This window comes from Arachis ipaensis, chromosome B10, assembly GCF_059453495.1.
Source record: "Arachis ipaensis isolate K30076 ecotype BB chromosome B10, ASM5945349v1, whole genome shotgun sequence".
Lineage (NCBI taxonomy): Eukaryota > Viridiplantae > Streptophyta > Magnoliopsida > Fabales > Fabaceae > Arachis > Arachis ipaensis.
This window is the reverse complement of record NC_142435.1, coordinates 575,654-599,373: the sequence shown is the minus strand read 5'-3', so window position 1 is coordinate 599,373 and position 23,720 is coordinate 575,654. Positions and strand designations below refer to the sequence as shown.

The 23,720-nt window shown below is 31.8% G+C and overlaps 4 protein-coding genes across 6 annotated transcripts; 3 read left to right on the top strand and 1 right to left on the bottom strand.

The window, feature by feature from the left end:
* Window positions 1-696: 696 nt before the first annotated feature.
* LOC107623070 (uncharacterized) lies at window positions 697-5,365 on the top strand. Of its 2 annotated transcripts, none has more exons than XM_088502631.1 (8): window positions 697-952; window positions 1,746-2,652; window positions 2,718-2,959; window positions 3,054-3,260; window positions 3,347-3,436; window positions 3,512-3,613; window positions 4,383-4,703; window positions 5,100-5,365. In XM_088502631.1, exons 2-8 carry the CDS (start codon window positions 1,755-1,757, stop codon window positions 5,148-5,150), a joined length of 1,911 nt encoding a protein of 636 aa, XP_088358757.1. In that variant the 5' UTR covers window positions 697-952; window positions 1,746-1,754; the 3' UTR covers window positions 5,151-5,365. The 2 variants fall into 2 exon arrangements, with proteins under 2 accessions (XP_088358757.1, XP_088358759.1); XM_088502633.1 differs by having other exon boundaries at window positions 809-952; window positions 1,754-2,652.
* Window positions 5,366-6,572: 1,207 nt separating this feature from the next.
* On the top strand, window positions 6,573-11,051 carry LOC107623372 (uncharacterized). 2 transcript variants are annotated; one of them, XM_016325606.2, is made up of 8 exons: window positions 6,573-6,736; window positions 7,687-8,453; window positions 8,517-8,758; window positions 8,858-9,064; window positions 9,155-9,247; window positions 9,330-9,431; window positions 10,085-10,432; window positions 10,642-11,051. In XM_016325606.2, the coding sequence occupies exons 2-8, from the start codon at window positions 7,694-7,696 to the stop codon at window positions 10,714-10,716; spliced, it is 1,827 nt and encodes a 608-aa protein (XP_016181092.1). In that variant the 5' UTR covers window positions 6,573-6,736; window positions 7,687-7,693; the 3' UTR covers window positions 10,717-11,051. The 2 variants fall into 2 exon arrangements, with proteins under 2 accessions (XP_016181092.1, XP_016181091.1); XM_016325605.3 differs by having other exon boundaries at window positions 6,593-6,736; window positions 9,155-9,253.
* Window positions 11,052-11,632: 581 nt separating this feature from the next.
* LOC107619866 (monosaccharide-sensing protein 2-like) lies at window positions 11,633-17,828 on the bottom strand. The gene is made up of 6 exons (XM_016322104.3): window positions 17,620-17,828; window positions 15,848-16,408; window positions 14,423-14,922; window positions 13,588-13,932; window positions 12,806-12,993; window positions 11,633-12,471 (listed from the first exon to the last, which is right to left on the bottom strand). The coding sequence occupies exons 1-6, from the start codon at window positions 17,696-17,698 to the stop codon at window positions 12,021-12,023; spliced, it is 2,124 nt and encodes a 707-aa protein (XP_016177590.1). The 5' UTR covers window positions 17,699-17,828; the 3' UTR covers window positions 11,633-12,020.
* A 2,867-nt stretch (window positions 17,829-20,695) lies between these two features.
* On the top strand, window positions 20,696-23,697 carry LOC107619865 (uncharacterized). Its single transcript, XM_016322103.3, has 2 exons — window positions 20,696-21,071; window positions 23,139-23,697. Exons 1-2 carry the CDS (start codon window positions 20,755-20,757, stop codon window positions 23,596-23,598), a joined length of 777 nt encoding a protein of 258 aa, XP_016177589.1. The 5' UTR covers window positions 20,696-20,754; the 3' UTR covers window positions 23,599-23,697.
* Window positions 23,698-23,720: the final 23 nt, after the last annotated feature.

Sequence of the window (23,720 nt, the reverse complement as noted above, 5' to 3'; positions counted from 1 at the left end):
TTTATAATTAAATTATTTATATTAAAAACACTAAAATTAAAATTATTTTTTTAAAAAAATATATGATCAAATTTAATTAATTTTTTAATTATTAATATTTTTAATTTATAAAAAATATTTCATTAATTCTAATATTTTTTATATTAATAAAAATTAATTATAAAATTAAAAATAATATAAAAATTCAATTTTTATATATATATAATTATAAATTTAATAAAATTATAAAAATCACTAGAATAATTACATCTTAAAAAAAATCACGTTCAGTTTAATGAAAATAAAAGTAGAAAAGTTAACCATAGAATATAATTTAGACAATTTCAAAAGACATAATTGCAATAGTTAATTTCATTTCACAACTAAATATTATATTTTTAAATACTATAAGTACTGTTGTGGTACTATAACAGATTAACAGCAACTTCAAGTTGATATTTTTGAATTGTGATCAATAATATTCAAAAGTAATTTATAGAATTGAATTATCTTAACATTAGTATAGATTAATTAAAGTGTATGAAGTAATTTCGTATATCATATTAATTAGTGATATTTAACTATTTATATTAATATTGCATTAACATTGATAGATTAGGAAGTTTGTGTTTTCACTTTTCATAAGTGATGGACTCATTAAGTTAGTAATTTTAAAAACTGAGATTAAATTGGCTAATCAATTAAATTTGAGAGACTAAAATGAGATTATTAGTGAGGTCTCCTTTGTTAAGGATTTGCAAACTGACCCCTAAAAAGTTGGAAAATTACGACAACACTTTTTAGTTTTTTTAAACCCCACACACAGAGGTAACGTTAGCGGAACCCTAAAAAGCGTGGTAAGTGAAAGCTTCGCAAATCTCACTTTTTTCGCTCCACACTGTGGAGTGTCGAGTTCTTCTTCGCAGAGCTCGCAACGCTTTCACCAGCTATCTGCTCGTCGATTTTCCGTCACGTGAGTTTTGATCTACCATTGTCGTGTTCTTTCTCTTTCTTTAGGTTCTGATTGTAGGAAATTTCGTTCTTTTACTTTGTTGATTTGTGTTTTCAGCTGCGTATATGAAACACTGTGATTTGTGATAGTGCATGCAGTGAGAATAAAGTTCAAGCTACTTATCAAAAAATTTAATTTGCTGTTCGGTAGGGTCAGAAGCATTTCTAGAAGAGAAATGTGTTTCTGAAAGCTTGAATTGCTATGCTAGTTATACATTAAATTAGGGCACAACTGAAAGTTACATTACAATCCGTCGCTTTGAAAAACATGTTAGTTGTTACTAAAAGCCAATTACTGAAATTTATCCATTCAATGAGCCTAGTAATGGTTCCTTGAAGAGCATGTGGTCTATTTATTCATTCAAATGTTGGGAATGATGGTTTGCATTTTTGCATATTTTGGATCACAAATAGGAGCTGGATTAAGAATAGCATTCTATTTAGGATTTTGATAAATTCATTTTCCCCTAGTGGAAAGCAAAATGGCAATGCAACAAGTTAAGGGAGTTAACCATTTGCTGATAAAACCATTCCAAAATATTTGAATTCTAATGATTTGTATGTAGACATGGTTTACTAGAAAGGGATGATGTTCATTGATTCATTGGTTGTGTTAGTGTACACTACTTAAGAATGAAAAGTTTTCCTTCATAGGTACTGTATTTACTATATGTTATAGCTAAACAATTGGACTAGTAGTTATTGTATCATTCTCAAGCTTTTGTGAGAAAACTTCACGATTAATTTCTGCCCAGATTTGCAGCATGCCTCGAGTTGCACGCTTTGGTCGTCCAAGAAAAAGAGGTGGAAATAAATCTTCTATGCAAGAACCTTCACCGTTGATTGATTCTCCACCATCTACTCAAGACCCACCACCAACTATTGATGCCTCATCTTCCTCTTTGCCTCCATCTACATGGCTTGATGCCACATCATCTGCAGAGGCTCTTCTACAAGCCCCACCGGCCACCCATTCATGGCTCCGGCTCCGCCAATACTTAGATGCTTTTTCTGAAGTCCCACCATCATCATTCGGAGCTCCATCTTCTTCTCAGGTCCCACCACCATCGAATGATGTTAGAACATTTACTCAAACCACATCAACATTGCATGACTTCACAACACCAATGGAAGCGCCTTCAAATGGCCCACCTGCCACCCAAGCACGGGCTCGGAGCCGCCAATACAAGGAAGCTCCTTCACAGGCCCGACCACATTCAACTAATGCTCCACCATCGACACAGGCCTCACCACCATCAACTGATGCCACACCATCCTTGGAAACGCCTTCTCAATTTCAACTACCCTTTAGAACTCGGCTACAACGCCGCCAATATATGGAAATTTCTTCCCAGACCCTACCACCGTCAACTGAAGCTCCACCATCTATTCAAGCCCCGACACCATCAACTGATGCTCCACCATCTATTCGAGCCCCACCACCATCAACTAATATTATGCAACCTATTCAAGCCCCAATTGATGCTCCATCATCTTCTCAAGTTCCACCACCATCATTTGATGCATCACCACTTACTCCTGCCTCATCAGCATCGGTTGATGCCACATCATCCCCGGAAAGTCCATCACATGCTCCCCTAGCCACCCGAATTCAGCCTCGGCGCCGTGAAAGCAATAGACGCTGGACAGTTGATGTAAGAGGTAATTTGGATGCATATAATCTTTTTTCTTTCCATATTTGATGTTCTAACAAATGTTACTCACAGATGCTTCAGGAGCTACAAAAGTTGTACATTTGAAATTGAAGGATCTTTGGGATCTTCCTGATGGAACCAAAGTGGTCGTACCACTTGATGATTGTAAACAACCAGTTGGTGAGACGGGTGGCCTCTTAGCATTTGCTATTGCAAAATTGGGAGCAGATTTTACTGCTCTTCCTATTTGTTACAAGTCTTGGATAAAAGTTCCTAAACATTACAAAGAGGAGATTTACAATAGCAAAATAAAGGTTCAACCAAGTTTCAATGAGATTTTTCTCTAAGCTTTTCAATGAGATTTACAATATGCAACTATTTCACAATTTTTTTCTTGTGCATTTGAAGGAAAAGTTCATTATAAATAGCAACATAGCAAAGAAGATAATCATAAGCAGGATTGGGGACAAGTGGAGGGCCAATCGAACTAAAGTTTTTCGTAGGTATTATGATCCAAAACTCAGCAGAGAACAAAACTATCATAATCATCCTCCGAATATAACCCGGGCTCAATGGATTTGGTTTATTGATTATCGTTTGGATCCAAATACTGATGTAAGTAAATCAATCATATGATTTATGCAGTACAATTATTTCACACTAATCTCATTGAGTTTTCGTTTTTGTTTATCACATTGCAGAAAATGTGCAAACGAAATGCAGAAATTCGAGGAAGATCATCAATAGTGCCTGGAGGACATAAGACGTTAGCTAGGAAACGATCTGAGATGGTGGTAGTTTAATTGGTTTATTTTTCAGTCATTTTAAATTCCATTAGCTATAATGAGCATGTTGAAAATGTGTAGGAAGTTGAGAGCGAAGAGCCTGTTGGTAGGGAAAAAGTTTTTGTTGCCACGCATGCTAATGGTGATGGATCATATGCAGATGACGCCACTAAATCTATCCATGTAAGATTTCTTGCAGAAGTTTATAAACTGGCAATATCTGTTTCTCTAGGAGATATAGTTTGTATTTTACTATTATGAATATGCCTTCAGACTCTCTCGCACTGGTAATAGCATAAGCAAAGTTTCTGAAATGAATACCAAGTAATTCTACTTGTCGAAATGAAAAGTGACAATCTAACAACAACAAACTATCTCACTAGGAGGAGTCGGCCTCAGGGATTACCCGATGCCATAGTGTGCTATTGTACACATCATTTCAACCTATGTGGAAAAGAGACTGTACTGAGGAAAAGCTTGACAACAGATCAGTTGTTGAGTTTTTCTGGGTAGCATGGGAAATCATTTCTTTGTTTATAATTTTGTTCGAAAATTGATTCCTCTCTTATCTAGATGGAGAAATTGAAACTTGTACATAAAAGGAAACATGGTCATCGAGTAGTCTCTGTTTAACTTGGCTTGATTTCTCCTATTTGCTTTTAGTTTATAGACTGACTGGTTTTATTAATGCTGTTTTGAGTTATAAGAAGATTTAAATACTTTTAGTTTTATACAAGATTTTGCAGCCAACACATGGTATTGGGTCTTTGTGCTTTTATATTTATTTTTATTGCTTTTACATGTGGGATTATTGTGTAATTTTAACACAGTTGAATCATGTACTTTTTTTTTTCCCCATTTATGAGTTGGAGTTGGTTTTATTTTTTATTATTAATTATTAATATCTCGCTTTGCTAGATATCAAGCACTAACACACTAATGTTGACAATAGGAGAAAGTTCTTCATATTGAGAATGAAGGGAGCTGTCCACGAGCAATTCCTCTGGATGATTCCCTCAGAAAGGAGCCTCTAGGAAGAGTTGAAGGTTTGGGTTTTGGACCCTGCCCAACCCAAGTAGTTAGAACCAAAGAGGGTTGTTGCTTAAACAGTGACGTCTTTGCTAAGATGCAGCAGGAAATTCTAGATCTGCGAGCACAATTGGAAAAAGAGATTAAAGGTAGAATTGAATTTCAGAAAACTGTGGCTCTAATCCTCCAAAATGTTGCCACCCCAGTCATGACTCCAGAGCTTGCTGCACTCCTTACGCCATTGGTAATCCTCTTCCCTCTTCCTCACTAAGATTTTTAGTAAATCTATGATCCACAGATTTGCCTAATCAACCAAACTAAAATCCACAGATTTTGCACTGTAGAAAAATTACATATGTAAGATTTGCCTAATCAACCAAAACTAAAATCCCCAGATTTTGCATTTTAGTCGTGCTAAGATATTTAGCAACATTGCAAATGCTCCTTTGAAGCTATTATTATGTATGATCCACATATTATAAGAATCATGTTTGCAATTGGATAAATGCAAATTAGCAATAGAAAGTCAAATTTGTTTTAATTTGATATAGTACTGTGGCATCTATGTGGTTGCTAATTTGCTATTTTTAGTGTTTACGTCTTTTCCTCCTATTTTCTTACATGATAGTATCTTTTTCAGCTTACACGTGCTCTTCAAGCTACATGTGATAATGCTGGGAATGTTGGCTAAGCAATGGAAGTTCTTCTCATAGAACTTGATTTGTATGATTATTTATGGTAGGTGAAGGGCAGAACTGGACCAATTGGAAAGTTGTTAATGTAAAATATGAGAAATGAAGCTAGTGTGTAAGAGAAACCAACTGCAAAACAATTTGTGCATGTTCAATTTTCATGATGAGAAGCTAAGTGTAAAATGTGAAGGGGAAAAAGAACTTGCAAACAATATTATAGCCTCTTATCATATGACCAAGAAAATTGATGATTTACTTTGAAAGAATTTACTTGGTGAATTGTTGTATAAAGCTAAACTATGAAGTAACTACGAATGAAGACTCAGATTGCACTGTTACTGGAATATAAAGCTTCTAAACGATCGAGTAGAATTGGAAAGTTAGAAGAATAATTATGATTGTGTTAATTGTTTTTAATCATTTTTATGTAAGTGAAGAGATTTTTCCTATATATAAGACCCCATTGTTTGTTTACAATCATATACCCGTTGTTTACAATTTTTAACAAATCTCCACTGGGTTTTATGTATCTTCGATTCTTCCCTACTATATATGTAATGGAGATATAGAAAGAAAAGTTGGTGTACAAATTTTCTTTCTAAAATGTTGGCTATATTATATAGTTTATAAAAGAAAATTTGTTAACTTGTTAAATTCATAATCTTATAGTTTTAGTATATTATATAGTTACTATCTTAGCTAAAATAAAATTCATTACTATTATTCACATTTAATTTATAAAAAAGTAAATTAATAGGTAATAAAAAGAAAGGAAAAGAATACCTAAAATAAATGAAACAAAATAAAACTATTCTACACGTAAATTGCCTCCTCCATGATACTTATTTTCACTAATAATTTATAATTTGAAATGTTTATATTTATGAAAAATCTTACTTTATGCTACCGCCCACCTTCAATAAAAATTGAAAAAAAAAAAAAAGGTCTAGGAAGAGCTAGTGCAATGAATAAAAGGTGTCTGTAAATTTTGATTATCCTTTCAATTGGTTTAAAATAAAAAATATTTTCTTGTTTTTGTTTAGCTTCTTTAATATTAATAAGGTTTAATTTTTCCGTTAGTTCTTAGTTTTACCAAATTTTTAATTAAGTCTTTATACCTTTTTTTTTTATTGACTCTTTATTATGTTTATGTTAAAATTAATGAAATATTTTTCTCAAAAAATATGTAGTCAAATATCTAATTAAGTTCTTAACGATAGATATCTAGAAATGACCTAATTATAAAATTAAAGTGTAGGGATTCAATTAAAAAAAAAGTATAAAAATCTAATTGCAAATTTGATAAAATTATAAAGACCAATAGAATAATTAAACTTTTAATAAAATAAGAAACTTACTAAAAATAGCAGAATGAGGCTTGCTTTGTTAGGGATTTGCAAACTCACCACATAACAAGTGGTAATTTACAACACCTCATTTCCAATTTAATCACACGGAACACAAGCGTTGGCAAAAGCAAACGCTGAAAGCTGCGAAGCTGCCACACTGTGGAGCTCGTAACTCCACTGATACGCTACGCTTCGATCTCTGTTCTGCTGTTGTTCGTCAATTGTAGCTCCACACTGTGAGATTCCATTCTTTGTTTTGTAAATTTTGTTGTTTTCTTTGCTTCTACACGTTTTGAATGTGGATTTAGGGTTCATAGATATATAATAGTGTTTATATTCAGAATTTCAGATTAATAGATTTTAAAGCTTTCAAATTTTCGCATTCGGGTAAAAAGTGTGAAATTAAGTTAATTTGTAGATCTTTGAAGCTCTTGATCAATGTGATATTGTGCTTCAGAAGTATAAAACTGATTATTTCTCGTTCTCAGGTGCAATTAATGTGTATATGTAGAACTAGATAGTACTATTACATTGCATTGTTAAAAAGGGTTATTTCTGTATTATACTATTGGAGAATTCAGGTTTTCCTCATCTTGCTTAAGTTTATTGTTTAAGAATATATTTTAACTTAATGTGGTAGCTGTTGAATGTGGATTTTCATGGGTGAATAATTTCGAAAAAATATGGTTAGGAATGGATGCATTAAGGAGAAAATAAGGTAGGAAGTTTTGTTGATAAGAGGGTTTCTACTTTAGACGATTTAGTTATCCGTGCAGATTGAAGAAGACCTATACAAGCTGCAAAAAAGAAAGTAGATGGAAATGTAATCCAATGGCTAGTAGGGAAAAAGAAAATAAGAAAAACCAGTGTTACAAGGTTTGATTATTGTCTCTAGAGTCTAGAACAGATATGCTGCATAGCAAGTTTTTTTTTTGACAGAGTTTATAGCAAGTTACTTTAACCTTAACTGATCCATATAGCCAACCCAACCTAATGGTACAAGGCTTTGTTGTTATTGTTGTTGCTGGTGCTGCTTCAGTTGTACTTTAGTCAAGAATGATAAACTTGTTTCTTTCTAGTTGTTATGTGTATGTTATATCAGAATAACTATTAACTAGATTCGTAATTATTTTCTCATTCTCATAAGCTATTGTGATTAAACAACATGACTAATTTCTTTACAAAGTTGTACTATGCCTAGGGTTTCACGTTTCGGTGTTCCACCTAGGAAAGGAGGAAATAAAGCTTCAACTCAATCCCCTCCACTATCAACTAACAATCCAGCAACTGCTAATGCCCCACCACCATCAACTACTGCTACACCAGTTGCTCAAGTTCCACCACCATTGAATGATGCTCCACTACCTAATCAAACCCCATTAGTGTGGATTGATGCCACACTATCTCAAGAACCTCCTCAACCCCTATCAGCCACCCAATCTTGGCCTAGGCGTCGGCAACGCACAAAAGCTCCTTTGCAAGCCCTACCACTTTCAGTTGATGCTCCACCATCTACTCAAACTCCACCACCAACTTTTCAAGCCCAGAAACCATTGATTAATGCTCCACCATCAGCTCAAGCCTCATCAACACCCTCCACAGTGGCTCCTTCACAAGCCCCACTTGCCACCCAAACTCAACTAAGGCACTACCCATGGGAGGAAGCTCCTTCACAAGCTCAACAACCATCAATTCATGCTGCACTATCTACTCAAGTGCCGGCATCTTCAGCTGATGCTCCATCGTCCTCCGAGGCCTCATCATCTTCTGAGGCCCCATCATTTCCCGAGGCCCTAATACCTTCATTTGATGCTCCACCACCAACTTCTCATGCCACACTAGCATCAATTGATGTCTCACCATTCTCAGAAGTTCCTTCACAGGATCCCCCTTCTGACCAAACTCAACGTCGGACCCGTGAAAACCGCAAATTTTGGACTGTTGATGTAAAAGGTAATTTGTGGGTATGTCTTGTGTTCTTTCCTAATTTGATGTTCTGACAAATATAACTCACAGATGCTTCTGGAGTTACAAAAGTAGCATATTTGAAATTGAAGGATCTTTGGAACCTTCCCAGTGGCACCAAAGTGGTGTTGCCACTTAATGATTGGAAACAACCAGTTGGTGAGGCAGCTGGCCTCTTAGGACAAGCTCTTGGACAATTGGGTGCCAATTTTGCTGCTCTTCCTATTTGCTATAAGTCTTGGCCTAAAGTTCCTAAAAATCTTAAGGAGGAGATTTTTGATAGCAAGATAAAGGTAAAACTTAGTTTAAGTAACAATTATGTCGAAGGTTTCTTATTTTAAACTTCATATAACTTGTAACTAATTTATTGATCGTTTTCTGTGCATTGAAAGGATAAGTTCATTATAAACGATGATCTAGTGAAGAAGATTATAATCCAAAGGATTGGGGAAAAGTGGAAGGAGAATCGATCTGAAGTTTTTCATAAATATTATGATCCAGAACTCAGTAAAGAAGAGAACTATGCTAATCACCCTCCTGAGATAACTCGAGATCACTGGATTCAATTTATTGATTATCGTTTGGATCCAAACACTGTGGTAAGTAGATCAATTATATGATTTATACGATACAATTATTTCACATTGATCACCCCTCTCTCCCCCCTCTCTAATGTATGTACATTGCAGGAAATGTGCAGAAAAAATGCTGAAAGTCGGGAGAAACTATCAGTTGTGCATCGTTTAGGGTCCAAGAGCTTAGCAAGGAAACGGCATGAGATGGTGATTGTATGATTGGTCGATATTTATTTTTCTGTTGTTCCAATGCTTTATTAGTTCTAATGAATGTTTTGAAAATGTGTAGGAAGTTGAGAATGGAGAACCGGTTAGTAGGGGGAAAGTTTTTATTGCCATGCATACTAGACCTGATGGATCATATCCAAACGATGAAATCCGAGCTATTTGTGTAAGATTTCTTGCAGAAATTTTAAATTTGTTTTATCATTTTTTCTAGGAGACACGGTTTTAATTTTAGACTTTGATATCTTTCCACTCTTTAGCATTGGCCCAAAAGGTATGCTTGAGTAAAGTTACTTCTAAAGTGGGAATATTGAGGAAAAAATTGACTGCAGTTTAGTTGAGTTTTTGTGAGGCAGGGGGGATAATCTCGGTCGGTGTAATTGTCCTCTAACTGTTGATTAATCTCTCTTCTAAATGAACAATTGGAGCTTGTGTATAAAGGAAATTATAATTTTGAAAGCACCTCTTTATTTTGGGTTATTTTTTTTAGTTTATTATTTTTATTATTACAAACTATGTAGTTTAGTTAATCATATGATTAATTATAGCCTTTAAATATTTGGAGTGCATATGGGATTTGAAGTCATAGCATCAGCGTTCTATTACTCTCTCTGCCCAATAATAATTGTTGGAATGAGAAAATTGGCTTTGCATGCTTCTTTGCTAAGCTTTAACACTTTTTACAAATTGTAAGGATTACAGTGCAACGTTAACCTGTTGAACAAATGAACAATATCCACTGTTTACAGTTTGCGCATTTCATTTCCATTCTTTTGGTCAGTCTCTTCCCCAACACTAATGCTGGAATGTTCACAATAGGACGAAATTACTCGTATTGAGACTGAAGGGAACTGTTCACCAACAGTTGGACCAGACGATTCCCTTGCCCAAGCGCTCGGAGAGGAGCATTCTGGTAGAATCAGAGGTTTGGGTTTAGGACCCTGCAAAACACAATTATTTGAGGCTGAAGAGCAAACAAGATGTGGAGGCAAATGCCTAGAAAGTGCCCCCTTTACTCAGATGAAACAGGAAATTGTAGATCTGCGAGCACGATTGGAAAGAGAGACTAAAAGTAGACGTGAATTTGAGAATGCTGTAACTCTAGTCCTACAACATGTTGCTACCCCAAACATGACTCCTGAGCTCGCTACACTCCTTACTCCATTGGTAACCCTCCTTCTCATTATGTTCTTTATAGTGTTTTTCTCGAGTCTTGGAATGTACACAATATCAATCTTGAGGGGGAGTTATGGGAGTAGATAGAAACTATGCAGAACAATGAATAGACAAGTTTGTTTTCCTATTATGTATCACAAATTTACAATAAAATGTATGTGGAAGCTAATGGTTTTTTATTTATTTATTTATTTTTTCAGATTACGCGTGCATTTCAGGCCTCACTTGCTAATGGTGGGAATGCTGGGAAAAGCAATGGGAATCCTTCTAAATGACAGAACTTGATTGCCATGAATTGTCCAAATACGGTGGTAGAAGAGATGAAATCTGTTATATCCAAGAAGATATTAGTTAAAGGGCAGAATGGGATCATTCAGTGATTGCTGATGTTGGAGTTTCACTTTAGGGTGAAAAAAAATGCAGTATAGGACTGTAGAATCTGTATTAAGGTAGTGAATGAAGAAGGTCTGAAATTTTTGGATATGTTTTCATGCCTGCATGGTCACCCTATTTTTACTATTGGATGAAAAAAATTCTTTGTAATTGATAAGGGTATTGATATATTCTTCTAACCATCAACCACAAAATGGCATTTAAGCAATTCGAACAACTATCACTTGTACTATACTATGGCTCATTGTAATGTATTTGTATAACCGGTAATGTTAGGTAGGAAGACAAAAAAAAAAGGTCTAAATTTGTCTTATTTAGTATTAATTAATTTTAACAATAATTAATAAATGTTAAATAAGACAAGTTCTGTCGTGCAAAGTTAACAACCTCATACGTGTCTTGATTTCATTTGTCCACAAACTCTTCATACAAGGAGAAATTCTTCATAGCATTCACAAGAAAAAAAATGTCCAACACAAGGAAATGGACACTTCAATTGTTTGGTTGGAGATAAGTGGTGGAAAAATAGTGGGAGACAGGGAAGTTGCAACTTCTCTTCCCTCTCCTCTATTACTTTTTTGCAACTCTCCAATCAAACAAAGCTTACAAATTTTGTTACTTATATTATTTGTATGTATGTTTAATATTAAATTTTTTTTAATAGATATTTAGTAATAAAGTAGTTTAACTCAATCACCTATTACTTACAAATTTTATAAGTGCAAGAATTTGATTAGAATATTATCAATCCATAACACTTAAAGTCGTTTAAGTATTTGTATTGTAATTTCTATTTTTCAAAGTACAAGGGAGGAAAAAAAGACACACAATCTTATCCATACCAGCAAAAAGGTTCCAATATTTCCATTTCACCAATGAAATCTTCAACTCGCTCAATAGGAATTGGAATCAAAATCAACTAAAGACTCAAAACTATATATCTACTGCTGCTTCAATTCCTTGTGATCACAATAATGATAATATTATGAATGTTCTGTTTGCCAATGATCTCAGACACAAATAGAAAACTTGTCTTTATAAACTCTTTTATTGTCCCATTTTGGGTTAAGCAAAGACACAAACATTTTGTTTATTTTTTTCTCTAAATAGTTTTGTGTTGTGTCTTCCAATGTCTCTATCCTTGTTCTGAGATAATTACCGAATAAGACGACGATCGTCGAGCTTTTTAGCTTGCCATGGTGGCAGGATCAGCTCCAGGCTTAGCACCAATGGTGAAGAACTCGATGATGACTTCTAAAGGCATGCCCTTTGTCTCAGGAACTTTTGTGTAAACAAACACCCATGAAATGAGGCAACCACAAACAAACAATGAAAAGACACCAGTGAGTCCAATTTGATGCAGCAAGAATGGGAATGAAGATGTGACAATCAATGTGCTGATCCAAAATGTGAGTGCACAAATTGAGATGCATATTCCTCTCACACTTGTTGGGAAAATCTCTGCACAAATAATGTTGGGAATCACACCAAATCCCATGCAGAAGATGCTCTCATAGACAATGACACATGTTGCTGTTACTGCTGCATTCACAATAGAAATCATGGGGAATGAATCCCTTAGTACTAGTACTGTTAGAGACACTATCAAGATGGGGATTGTGTTGAGCAATAGTGCCCTGCATTTCACAAATAATTATTCTCATTTAGATCAATGATGCATTATTTGTCCTTAAATTTTGCATATAAGAATGTAAGTGGAGGTCAGTTTCTGAATAAAGATACAGAGATCTAAAGACATAAACTGATCGAAGAAGATAGACGAATTTTTACTATCTCTCTACTATCTCAGTATCTTTGTATTTTGTGACTTAGAACAGTTATCGAATAAGACTATAGAAAGATATGATTATAACTTATAATACCCTTTATGAAAGAATATCTTGAACAACAAGAAAAGGCTAAAGCAAATTTAAACCACATAATAAATTTTGAAATTGTAGTTAAACTTACCTCCTCCCTGCAATATCCATGAGTTTCATGGAAAGAGCAATGCAAGGGAGCATAGAAAATGTTATAATGACATTTACGAGTAAAGAAGCTGATGTTTCAGTAATCCCAAAACTTGAAAGAAGTGCCCCAACACCTGCTTCCTCAAGGATTTGAGGAGCATAATATAGAAATCCATTTATGCCAGCAGCCTGCAACATGTATTTGAAGTTATATACTATTGAATGTAAGTATAAATTAATTTTCAGTCCTTGTAGAATGCATTTTTTTTTCTTTTTGTTTTGGTCCCTACAAATATTTAATTTTCATGTATACTAAAAATCAACTATCAAATCAGTCACTATAGATTTGTATATATTATACACATATTCCTTTTTTTTTTTCTTTTCAATTAGGTCCCTATACTATATCAGATTTTGTAACTAAGTTTCTACCGTGACAAAAACATTGAAATTAATTGAATATTCTGTCAAACTACGTAGAATATTCAGTCAAGTATTAGGCATATTCGTTTTGTTTAACGAAATATTTCGTTAATTCTAGCGTTTTTGCCACGATAGAGGCTTAATTACAAAATCTGATATGATACAGGAACTCAATCGAAAAGAAAAAAAGTATAGAGACTTAATTGAAAATTCAGTAAAACTAGAAGGACCGACAGAACAATTAAACTTCTTTTTAAAACTAAATAAGTCGCCAAAATAATCAAGCGTATAATAGACAAATAATCAAAGTTGTTAACAGTAAATATAGAGTATTAGTATCATGATTGTTAATAAATATACCTGTTGAAGAGCTTGAAGTCCAATTCCAACAATCAATGCACGTTTAACTCCAGGTTCAAGCAGAGCACCCCAGCCTGATCCTTTATTAGCAACAGCTTCTGGCTTTATTGTGTTATCCTTATTAAGAGCAAGAACTGATTGGCTCACAAGTGCTGCTGCTTGAAATGATTCACCACGCTCTAATGCTAATTGCAAATCAGTCCCTGAATTCCCAACAAATGAACCATGCTGAGACCCTGCACCAATGGAAGGGTCTGCATGCAAATACAACCTTTGGAACCCTCCTTCCTTTTTTCCATCCACTGCTTTATATGCCAATTGCCAACCCCCACCAATGTTTGTTGCCTAAGATGCACAAATTCCAACAACAATATCAAATAAAAATACAAAATTTTTAATCATAAATCACATATATAAAACATACAAAAATAGGCTCAATTTTATGGTTATGGAAGTCTTGCATATGATGTGTCCGGATATGGATTTATAGGGTACAAAGACAAATTTGTGGGACAGCTTTTTGTGAGTGTTAGGATGTAGAACTCGAACCCTGCGAGTTGTTTGATTTAAAAATTTTGCAGAATAAATCGGATGGTCCAATTTGAAATTGGGAAAATTTGAATTTCGGAAGAAGGAAATCGGACCCTCCATGTTCTTTGCCTTTTAACAACTCGGACCGTCCGTTTACCATGGATGAACTCGCATGGTCCGAGTTCTGTTATTCTAACACCACACGGATGTAAAGCACCTGTGTTCTCCATATCCCAGACCAACCCCATTGTTACGTCCATATTCAAATTAAAAAGCGTACAAAGGTACTAATTTTTAATTTTACCTTAGTGGCGGTTTCACCCTGGGCAGCCAAGTTACCATTACTTCCTCTCATGCTGCTGCTCCTCTTATAAAATCTACTCCTATCCACAACACTACTACCTTGCCTTGAGAGCAATGGAGCTTGCAAATTGTCATGGTGGGTGCCAAAAGAGCCTTGATCAATGCTTTGTGCAGCAAGATCATGATGATGATGATGATGATGATCACTCTCATGCATGCTACCAAAGAGATTCACAATAGGGTCCTTGAGGCCGGGGGTTGCTTGCCCGGCAAGGCTTCCTTGTCGCGACAGCGCTAGGATGCTACCGCCACCATGTACATTGCTGATTGGATGAGCAATCATTGAAACTCCCTGGTTTGGTCCATAAAGTTTTATGCAATCTTTTGCTGATTCCATGTTTGATATTTGTTCAGTACTTCCTGCTGGGGTTATTATGTATTCTTCAATGATGGTTGATTCTCCTCCAGGGTTCATACCCTCTGCCAACAATGCTAGTTCTCCTATACATTTTCAAACCTATCTTAGTTTTACCATTAAAAGTTTTGAGTAGAAACAAAAAATCATTTTCTGTCAATTTGTATGTGCAGGTTTTGTATGTGTTTATATGTATGTGTGTGCAAAAACTAATCAAATGTAAAAAATTTGGAGTATTTATTAAGTAACTATTTACACGAAAATCATAGTTGAGAATAATTAATTAAATATGAGAAGAATTCATATACAGTGTTTATATGAAGATGATGTTAGGTACCGGATAAATGACACAGCAAAATATAGAGATGAAAAATTAGAAATTTGTATAAAATATGGAAACAATTGAATATCTTCTTTGAGAATTACAAATTCTCTCTGGCAAGGAGACTACAATAACACTCTCTCTTGACAAAAGGAGAACACACTTCTCTCTATCATATATAAGAGAAAACTACTCAAAGAAATATTATGTTATTTTATCTGGATGACTTGATTGAAATGAATTAAAGAAAAACTCAATTTATAGGTGAGTCTCTTCAATATGAACTGTCCATCAATTAGAAGTATATAATTCTTCTCTTTTTCAACCATTAAAATTATAAGATTATAAACTAAAATTGTTTATTATCTTTTATTTTATTTAGTTATTATTTATTTATTTATTTTCTAAAATTAGCTTTACTAATTTTCACATATAATAGTTGAGATTTATTAGATCTAAAGTAGAAACTCAGGTACAGTTAACTTCATGTAAAATTGATAGCTAAGAGTTGTTAGATAAGAATTTAGTCAAACTTACTGTCAAATTATTTAACGACTTTTAGCTATCAATTTCACGTAAAGTTAACTGCATTTAAATTTCACTGTTATTTAATTATTCTCAATTATCAATTTTATATAAAAAACAACTGCATGTGAATGAAGCTATGTAGGTAGTTTAAGGATGATGACCTGAAACATCTTCTTGGCCACGAATTCTCTGAAGAACCTTCCTAGCCTCTGAAATCCTACTTTTGCTTACCAACCATGGAGGAGATTCAGGAAGAAAGAAGACAACCAAGAAGAAATAAGCAACAGAAGGAATTGAAACTACACCAAGCATTGCTCTCCAACTTGGAGATTCCAAAAGGGACATTGAAAACATCCAAATGTAAGCCAAGAACATTCCCAAAGAGCATGAGAACTGCGGTAGCGTGTTCAGCAAGCCTCTGATCTCCGGCGGCGCAATCTCCGAGATGTAGACCGGGGTTATCGTGACGGCGAGGGCGATTCCGATGCCGTCTAAGAGTCTTGAGAACACTATGAAGGCAACATTTGGAGCCCATAACATGGCTAGACCACTTAGGAAGAACATTATGGATGATCCTATGAGCATCGGTCGCCGGCCGATCATGTCGGATACTTTTCCGGAGAAGATCGTCACGATGGTGCCGGTGAAGAAGGAGGTGGAAACAATCATTCCCTCAACTGTGGGATCAAGTTTGAATTCCCTCTTGATGTAGCCCATGCCACCTGCATGCATGGCATTTTGGTAATTAAATTTGTAATTAACAAGTTAGTAAGAATTTATTAGGGTTAATAGTTAGGATGTTCCCATAAAGATACTAAAAAGTCTTTTTGTAAAGACATTTATATGTCGTATTATTATTAGACGTATTAATGAATCGGTTATTTTTAAATTTTTTAACAAATTAGAATAAAACCGATTTTTTTTATAGCAATAACAATAAACCCAATTTTTTTTAGGGATTTAATTGTATTTTTAAATTTTTAGAGATTTAAATGTCAGAAAAACAAAAAATCAGGGATATAATTATCTTTTTATCAAAAAATTTAAAGATATTCGGTTTAGATGGTATAATTCGATCGGATTAAATCGGGTCTAATAATTATAATGCAGACAATTGGGTTTATTATTGTTACTATAATAAACCGATTTTGTTCTGGTTTATAATAAAAAAATAAATTACTAACCGATTTAATAAGGATGTCCAATAATAACATGACATGTGTGAACGTCTTTAAAAAAAGACATTTTAAGTGCCTTTATTAAAGTGGTCTCCTAATAGTTAAGGTAGAAATTCAGGTGCAGTCGACTTCATGTGAAATTGATACCTGAGAGTAGTTAGATGATTTGACTGATTTGACTAAATTTTTATTTAACGGCTTATCAATTTCATGTGAAATCGACTTCGCCTGAATTTTTGCTAATAGTTAAAATAGATTTTAGAATATCAATGTCTTAAATTGATTTCTTAGAGATGGAATCATATGAGCTAGATTCATCTCACTTTAATAAAATCGTTGAATACAGTTAGATTTATCGATGAAATGACAAAAATAATTTTTTATTTTTACAAACTCGCAAATTCTACAACAAATTTATTGACCAAAAAACTAGTTAGAGACAATGATTACACAACTTACATAATCATTTTGTAGAATATCATTAGTTAATTAATGAAAAAACCAATTTGATTCATTATTGTATTTTTTAAGAATCAACTTGAGGTGTTAAATCCTAAATTAATGAATACATAATTTTTTGCCACCATTGTGATTACTATTCATCAGAATGTATAATAAGTTAAAGTCTCCAAATTAAAATTGTCCATTTTAAATTATAAATTCTGGTTCATAAGTCTTCCATTTTATTTTCTAATGATCTGATCTAATGAGATTAAAGAAAGTTAATTAACAATAAAAATTAATTTCGTACAAACCTGCAATTGTTGAACTATCCCATCCAATAAGCAGATTCCCTAGAGTAGCAGCAGCAGCAACAATTATAATCTCCTGCATTGTTTCTTGTTTTTCTTGGCTAAAAAATTAGCCAAAAAAAAAAAAAAAAACTTAAAGCAAAAGTTTATGTGCACATTTTGTTACTTTGTTTCTTTTTATTGTATGGCTGATTGGCTATAATTAATGTGTCACAATCTTCTTCTCTGTTTTCAACTATAGTGATATCTATGTTATGGTAATGAAGTTGTTAAAAGTGGGATTTTGATCCAAATTTGAAAGTCAAATCAAAGAACAATGCCAACCCTAATTTCTTGGAATAGCGATGCTTATGTGTTGATGATGATTAGTCATATTGAAATCGAAATCTTTGCAAAGTTATTTGTGAGTGAGAATGTGCCACGATGAAATTTACTATTTTATAACATGGAAAACGGTATTTAGAATAGGAGCAAAACATGGCTTGCCAGATCCACTATGCCTCCAATATTCTTTTTTCTAATTGATGTGGTTTTTTTAATTTTATACATAAATTAAATAATATATAATTTACTAAAATTAAAATACTCGACCACATTAAAAGAATTAGATTGAGCTGTCATCCTATTTCTTAAGTTTTGATAGCTTTACTTTTGTATTTATCATTTGGTGAAAACTTAGATACAGTCGACTTCACGTGAAGTTGACAGTTGAGAGCCGTTAGATGGTTTGACTGATTTGACTAAATTTTCATCTAACGACTCTCAACTATCAATTTCACGTGAAGTCGACTGCACATGAATTTCCACCTTATCATTTTCACTCTCACTAAGTCTTAGTTTTTTAAAAAGTAGTATTTTGTTGAGTTTGAATCTTTCATACAAATTAAATTTTCCATATCGGTTTGCAAATATATTGATCCCTATAATTATTATTTAATTTATTTGTTTTATTTTTATGCATGATTTTTATACATAAATATATTTATAAAAATTAGGAAACATTATATTTATAAAACAATTTTTACTTTTGTAATATTATAATTATATTTTTAATAAATACATATTAAAATATAATATATAATATTTATTATTAAATTGAATTCTATTTTACGAGTACTTAGTCATTAATTTATTGGATTAAAGAATATTATAGAAAAAAAAAGATAATAATCCTACTAATTATTAAATCGAGGAGAGATAAGTTTTAAAAAAAGAGATAAAAAGTATATATAATAAAAGTTTTTTTTTTGGTATTATATATAATAAAAGTTTTTTGGTATTATTCAATGTTGTTGTTGTCATATAAATGTGAGATCATCATTAGCACAGCCTGCTAGGTTCTATGAATCAACAAATAAAAAATATGACGTCATTTAAACACAATATATACGGACAACAAGACAAAATAGTGAAAATACAAATATATTTGCTAATACTAATACTGATTGAAATAAAGAAAAATAAAAAAATACTAATGTTTTTGTCTTAAGTAACCATATACATGTAATTGTCTATTAAAAGACTTTGCCAGGATTTTAGTCAAACTTTCTTTATATGGACATATAAATGGACCAGATGACTAAAGGAAAAAAATGCCGGAAACCTTCCTTAAAAAAATATTTAATACGTTTTAAAGATAATAAATAAATTAATATATTTTAAATTTTTTATAATTTTATTAAAAAGTATTTAATTTAACTAGCCTATATAATAAATGACAAATTAAATTTTTTTAATTAATAACAAATACAGAGTACTTCTTATCTAATAAAATAGAGTAAGTTATGCTCACAATTTTTTTAAATAGGGTGATCATAGATAAGTTATTGTTACGGTTTTAAGAAGGGGTGACCATAGATGGGATGAGGTGAAAACTGTAACCATGGATAAGGCTATGGTCACAGTGAAAACGGTTTTAAGGAGGGGTGACTATAAAGATTATGGTCACAGTGAAAACCATGAACATAGATAAGGATATGGTCACGATTTTTAGGTGTGACCATAGATTAACCTATGATCACGTTGAAAAAATGTGGTCTAAAGTGTCAGAATTTGAAAATTGAAACCGTAACTATAGAAACCGTGACTATAGATAAAAAAATCGTGATCATAGATCTAGGGCCACAACAGAATAGGTCACAGTAAAAAACCGTGACCATAGGTCCAAAATCATGACCATAGATCTATGGTCACCTTTTTTATTAGTTATAGTCACGGTTTTTTAATGTGACTATAGGTCTTTTTTTTTGTAGTGAGTACTCCTTATCTAATAAAATATATTTAAGGAAGAATTATTTAAATACTTAAATTTTTTAAAGTAAAATAAATTTTTATTTTTAATATTTGTGATTTTTTGAAAGATATTCGTAGAGTTTAATTCATTTAATTTTGTTCTTAATTTTTTAATTTGTCTCAAAAATATTGATAGACATTAAGGTTTAGTTTGGTAAAATCTTTATTTTTTAAAAGTAACTTATAAAAAATAAAAGTTAACTTTTAAAAGATGGTTTTTTAAATCAAATTAAAAATAGCTTCCAATAAACACAAGCAACATCAATTGTGTTTGGTAAAATAGCTTTTAAAATTTAAAAATATTATAATAGACATAAATGTAAGTATTAAATTTGAAAATTAGTTAACATATGAGGTTATATTAGACTTTTAAATTTTGAAAAGCACAAGCCAACTTTAAAAAGCTCTATTTTAAGTGCTTTCAAAAGTACCCGATCTTTTAAAAGCCGCAAGCACAAGCACATGGTCTTTTTTATTAACCAAACACAAAATGAGGAGTTTGAACTTTTAAAAAGCACAAACACCTCTTCGAAAAACTTTACCAAACCAAGCCTAATTCTATCCAAAATATTAATAACAAATTTAAAAACATTTAAGATAGTTTTGACCCAAATTCAAAAGCATTAAAGACAAAATTAAATTTATCAAAAACATTAAGAACAAAATTAAATAAAGTTAAAAATTATAGATATTTTAAAAAAAATGGTAAAGCATACAAAAAATATAGTTTAATTTATTTATAGTCCATAGTAGGGTTTGAGTAACTCATCCTGAATATAAGCACGTCCACCGCTATACACACACTATTCTTCATAGATTCATACTACTCTTTCTCTCTCTACCACAATGGTGCCTCCTGAAATTATTGATCTTACAGAAGGAGCAGCATCTCCTCCACCACCATCAAGATTTTCAGATGGACCAACAATCCTTAACTTTGCTGTGGTCGATCCGGTCCTGTCCGATTTTCAGAACCATGTTACTACTACTAGTGTGTGGCCACCTTCAATGCATATCTATGATCCTTCTGCTAATCCTTCTTATTATCATTATCAAGGTTCTAATAATAATAGTAGCAGCTTCTTCTTCCAACCCTACATGCATGCTCATCATCATCATCAACCCGATTGCCTCACTGCTGATTGGACTCTCAGAGACCATGAGTTTGTCTTTCTTTCTTATTATTTTTTTTTCACATTTTAGCGGTATATATTATTGAATTTTATTTCTGTCATCATATCACACCAGCTATTATATATAAAGTGAAAATTCACATGCAGTTAATTTTATGTGAAGTTTTTAACTAGCTAAAAATCGTTAAATGATTTGATTAAATTGTTATTTAACAATTCTTAGATTTTAATTTCACATGAAATTAACTGCATATGAGTTTACATTTATATATAATCAATTTATATATTGAATATTATTTTTATTTTAAAATTTAATTGACTTATTATATTATAAAATAAATTTTCAGTGCTAGAGTATCTAATTATGTTATTTAAAAATGATACATGTATATAAAAAATTAACTATGATATATAGAATTTAATTTTGATACATTAACCGTGTAAAACATTTTATACCGTCGTACAATCACGTATGTTCTTTTGAATAAGTATTTATGTCATTAATATAAAAATGTAGTTATTTTTATTGATGTAATATTATATAATTTAATGCACATATAAAATTATTTTATAAAGTATATATAGTTTTACATATTTTTTGATATATTTGTCATTAATTTTGTATGTACGTATTAATGATATTATATGATAGTTAACTATTAAATATATAAATTGCTTAAATGTTTTTATTTTAATTATTGTTGTATTAAATAGATAATAGAGAATCGGAAACTTTGCCAGAATTTTTGCGGCCTATCCTCAAAAAGATGTGTTATGGTATTGACTACTATTAAATTAATTATTAAATGAGCCATGTCACTTTTCTCTCAAAGATTTTGACTTGAGAAAAAGTAGTGTTCATACTTGCTGGCGGTTGTTTGGCTTATTAGTTTCCACTTCAAGATTTGGTTTATTTTCTGGATACACAAATTGAATTTCAAATACATTGATCGAGTTATATCAAATTTTCTATAATAATTATAGTGACGGATTAATTATTATTATATTTACATTGTTCAAAGCTGTTAAAATTAAGGATAAATCATTAAAGGTATACTTAAATTATTTTGACGTTGATAATAATATTTTCGAATTTTATTATTAACAAAAATATTTTTAAATAATTTTAAGATAGAACCACTTTGGTTAAGATGTTTAAAACGTTTTTTTCTAAAGATATTTTTTATTAATTAAAATTTAATACATATAATCAATTAAACTATATTATTTTTGTCAAAATTAGATCAGACAAATTAATTTGGTAAAAAAATCAATAAATTAAACCTTAAACCGATCTAAATTAATATTCTTTTTTTATAAAAAATGATTACAATAACTTTATTATAAAAAATGGCTAAAATATTCTTATTATATATACCTTTTAATTTTGAAAATCCTAAATTCTAACTCTATAATGGCACATAGAAAACAAAAAGGTTAAAATTTAGCGTTCTCAACATATATATATATATATATATATATATATATATATATATAATAAGAGTATTTTAGTTATTTTTTATAACAGAGATATTGTAATTATTTTTTTATAAAAAATATTAATTTAGACCGGTTCAAAGTATAGTTTATTGATATTTCGGCCAAATCAATTTATCTGATCTAGTTTTAATAAAAATAACATAGTTTAATGAATTATATGTACTAAATTTTAATAATTTAAAAACATCTTTAAAAAAAATATTTTAAGTGTCTTTATCTAAGTGACTCTCTTTTAAAATATGCTAAAAATATTCAACCATGATCACAAACCGATTCTATTAATGAAAAAATGTGATGTGACTCACTTGCCAATGTCATTACTTATTATATAAGAAATTTTATTCCTTACGTCACTTATTTCCGTTAATGTAAAACGTTTTAGTTTACAGTTGTATATTTTTTAGGTTTTTAAATAATATAAGAACTTTTTTTCGATAACAAAATTTAAAAGTATTTTTGTCGGTATGTAATAAAATAATTCTGAGTGTATTTTTTTATGTTGTACCCTAAAATTAATTTTTGTTTCCTTAATTCATCATTTTGCTATAAGACATTGATTGTTATTGTATATACATGGATGTTTTAATTTGAGCATAGGTTATTTATGATGGGACTAAGCAATTATGGAAGAGGACATTGGAATAAAATAGCTAGACACTATCTTCATAACAAGACACCACAACAAGTTCAGAGCTATGCTAATAGATTCTTTAGCCACCAACCACCATCACCACCACCATCATCATCAACACACTTCTACAACTTTAGAATAAGAAACCCATCCTCATCATCAACATACCCTTCTTCCGGAGATGAACCAATTAAGAAAACGCTCATGCTTTTTCCGGAGAAGAAAGAGCATAATGAAATGTTTGGTACTAGAGAAACCGCCACTACTACTACCAATACCGCCGCTAATAACTATGATCAATATGGATTCTTGTTTGGAATAATCCCAACAACAACTACTATTGGTGCAAGCTCTTCTTCTTTCATGAGTGGTAGTGGAAACTATTATGAAGAAATTGATTTGGAGTTGCGTTTGGGTAGTAGTTGAATTATTGCCACCAGCAGTGAGATATTATATTAGATTATTATTTTGTTTCATGCATGAATAGACAAATTAAATAATTAATATTAATATCTCATCACTTATTTATTTATTTCTTTGGTTATGTT

Coding starts and splice junctions, on each gene's coding strand:
- LOC107623070 (XM_088502631.1), top strand. CDS start 1,755: ATGCCTCGAGTTGCACGCTTTGGTCGTCCAAGAAAAAGAGGTGGAAAT. Junction 2,653..2,717: donor CTGGACAGTTGATGTAAGAG/GTAATTTGGATG, acceptor TGTTACTCACAG/ATGCTTCAGGAGCTACAAAA. Junction 3,614..4,382: donor ACGCCACTAAATCTATCCAT/GTAAGATTTCTT, acceptor TGTTGACAATAG/GAGAAAGTTCTTCATATTGA.
- LOC107619866 (XM_016322104.3), bottom strand. CDS start 17,698: ATGCAGGAGATTATAATTGTTGCTGCTGCTGCTACTCTAGGGAATCTG. Junction 16,409..17,619: donor GGATAGTTCAACAATTGCAG/GTTTGTACGAAA, acceptor CCATGCATGCAG/GTGGCATGGGCTACATCAAG. Junction 12,472..12,805: donor ATGGATATTGCAGGGAGGAG/GTAAGTTTAACT, acceptor TGTGAAATGCAG/GGCACTATTGCTCAACACAA.
- LOC107619865 (XM_016322103.3), top strand. CDS start 20,755: ATGGTGCCTCCTGAAATTATTGATCTTACAGAAGGAGCAGCATCTCCT. Junction 21,072..23,138: donor TGGACTCTCAGAGACCATGA/GTTTGTCTTTCT, acceptor ATTTGAGCATAG/GTTATTTATGATGGGACTAA.
- LOC107623372 (XM_016325605.3), top strand. CDS start 7,694: ATGCCTAGGGTTTCACGTTTCGGTGTTCCACCTAGGAAAGGAGGAAAT. Junction 8,454..8,516: donor TTGGACTGTTGATGTAAAAG/GTAATTTGTGGG, acceptor TATAACTCACAG/ATGCTTCTGGAGTTACAAAA. Junction 9,432..10,084: donor ATGAAATCCGAGCTATTTGT/GTAAGATTTCTT, acceptor TGTTCACAATAG/GACGAAATTACTCGTATTGA.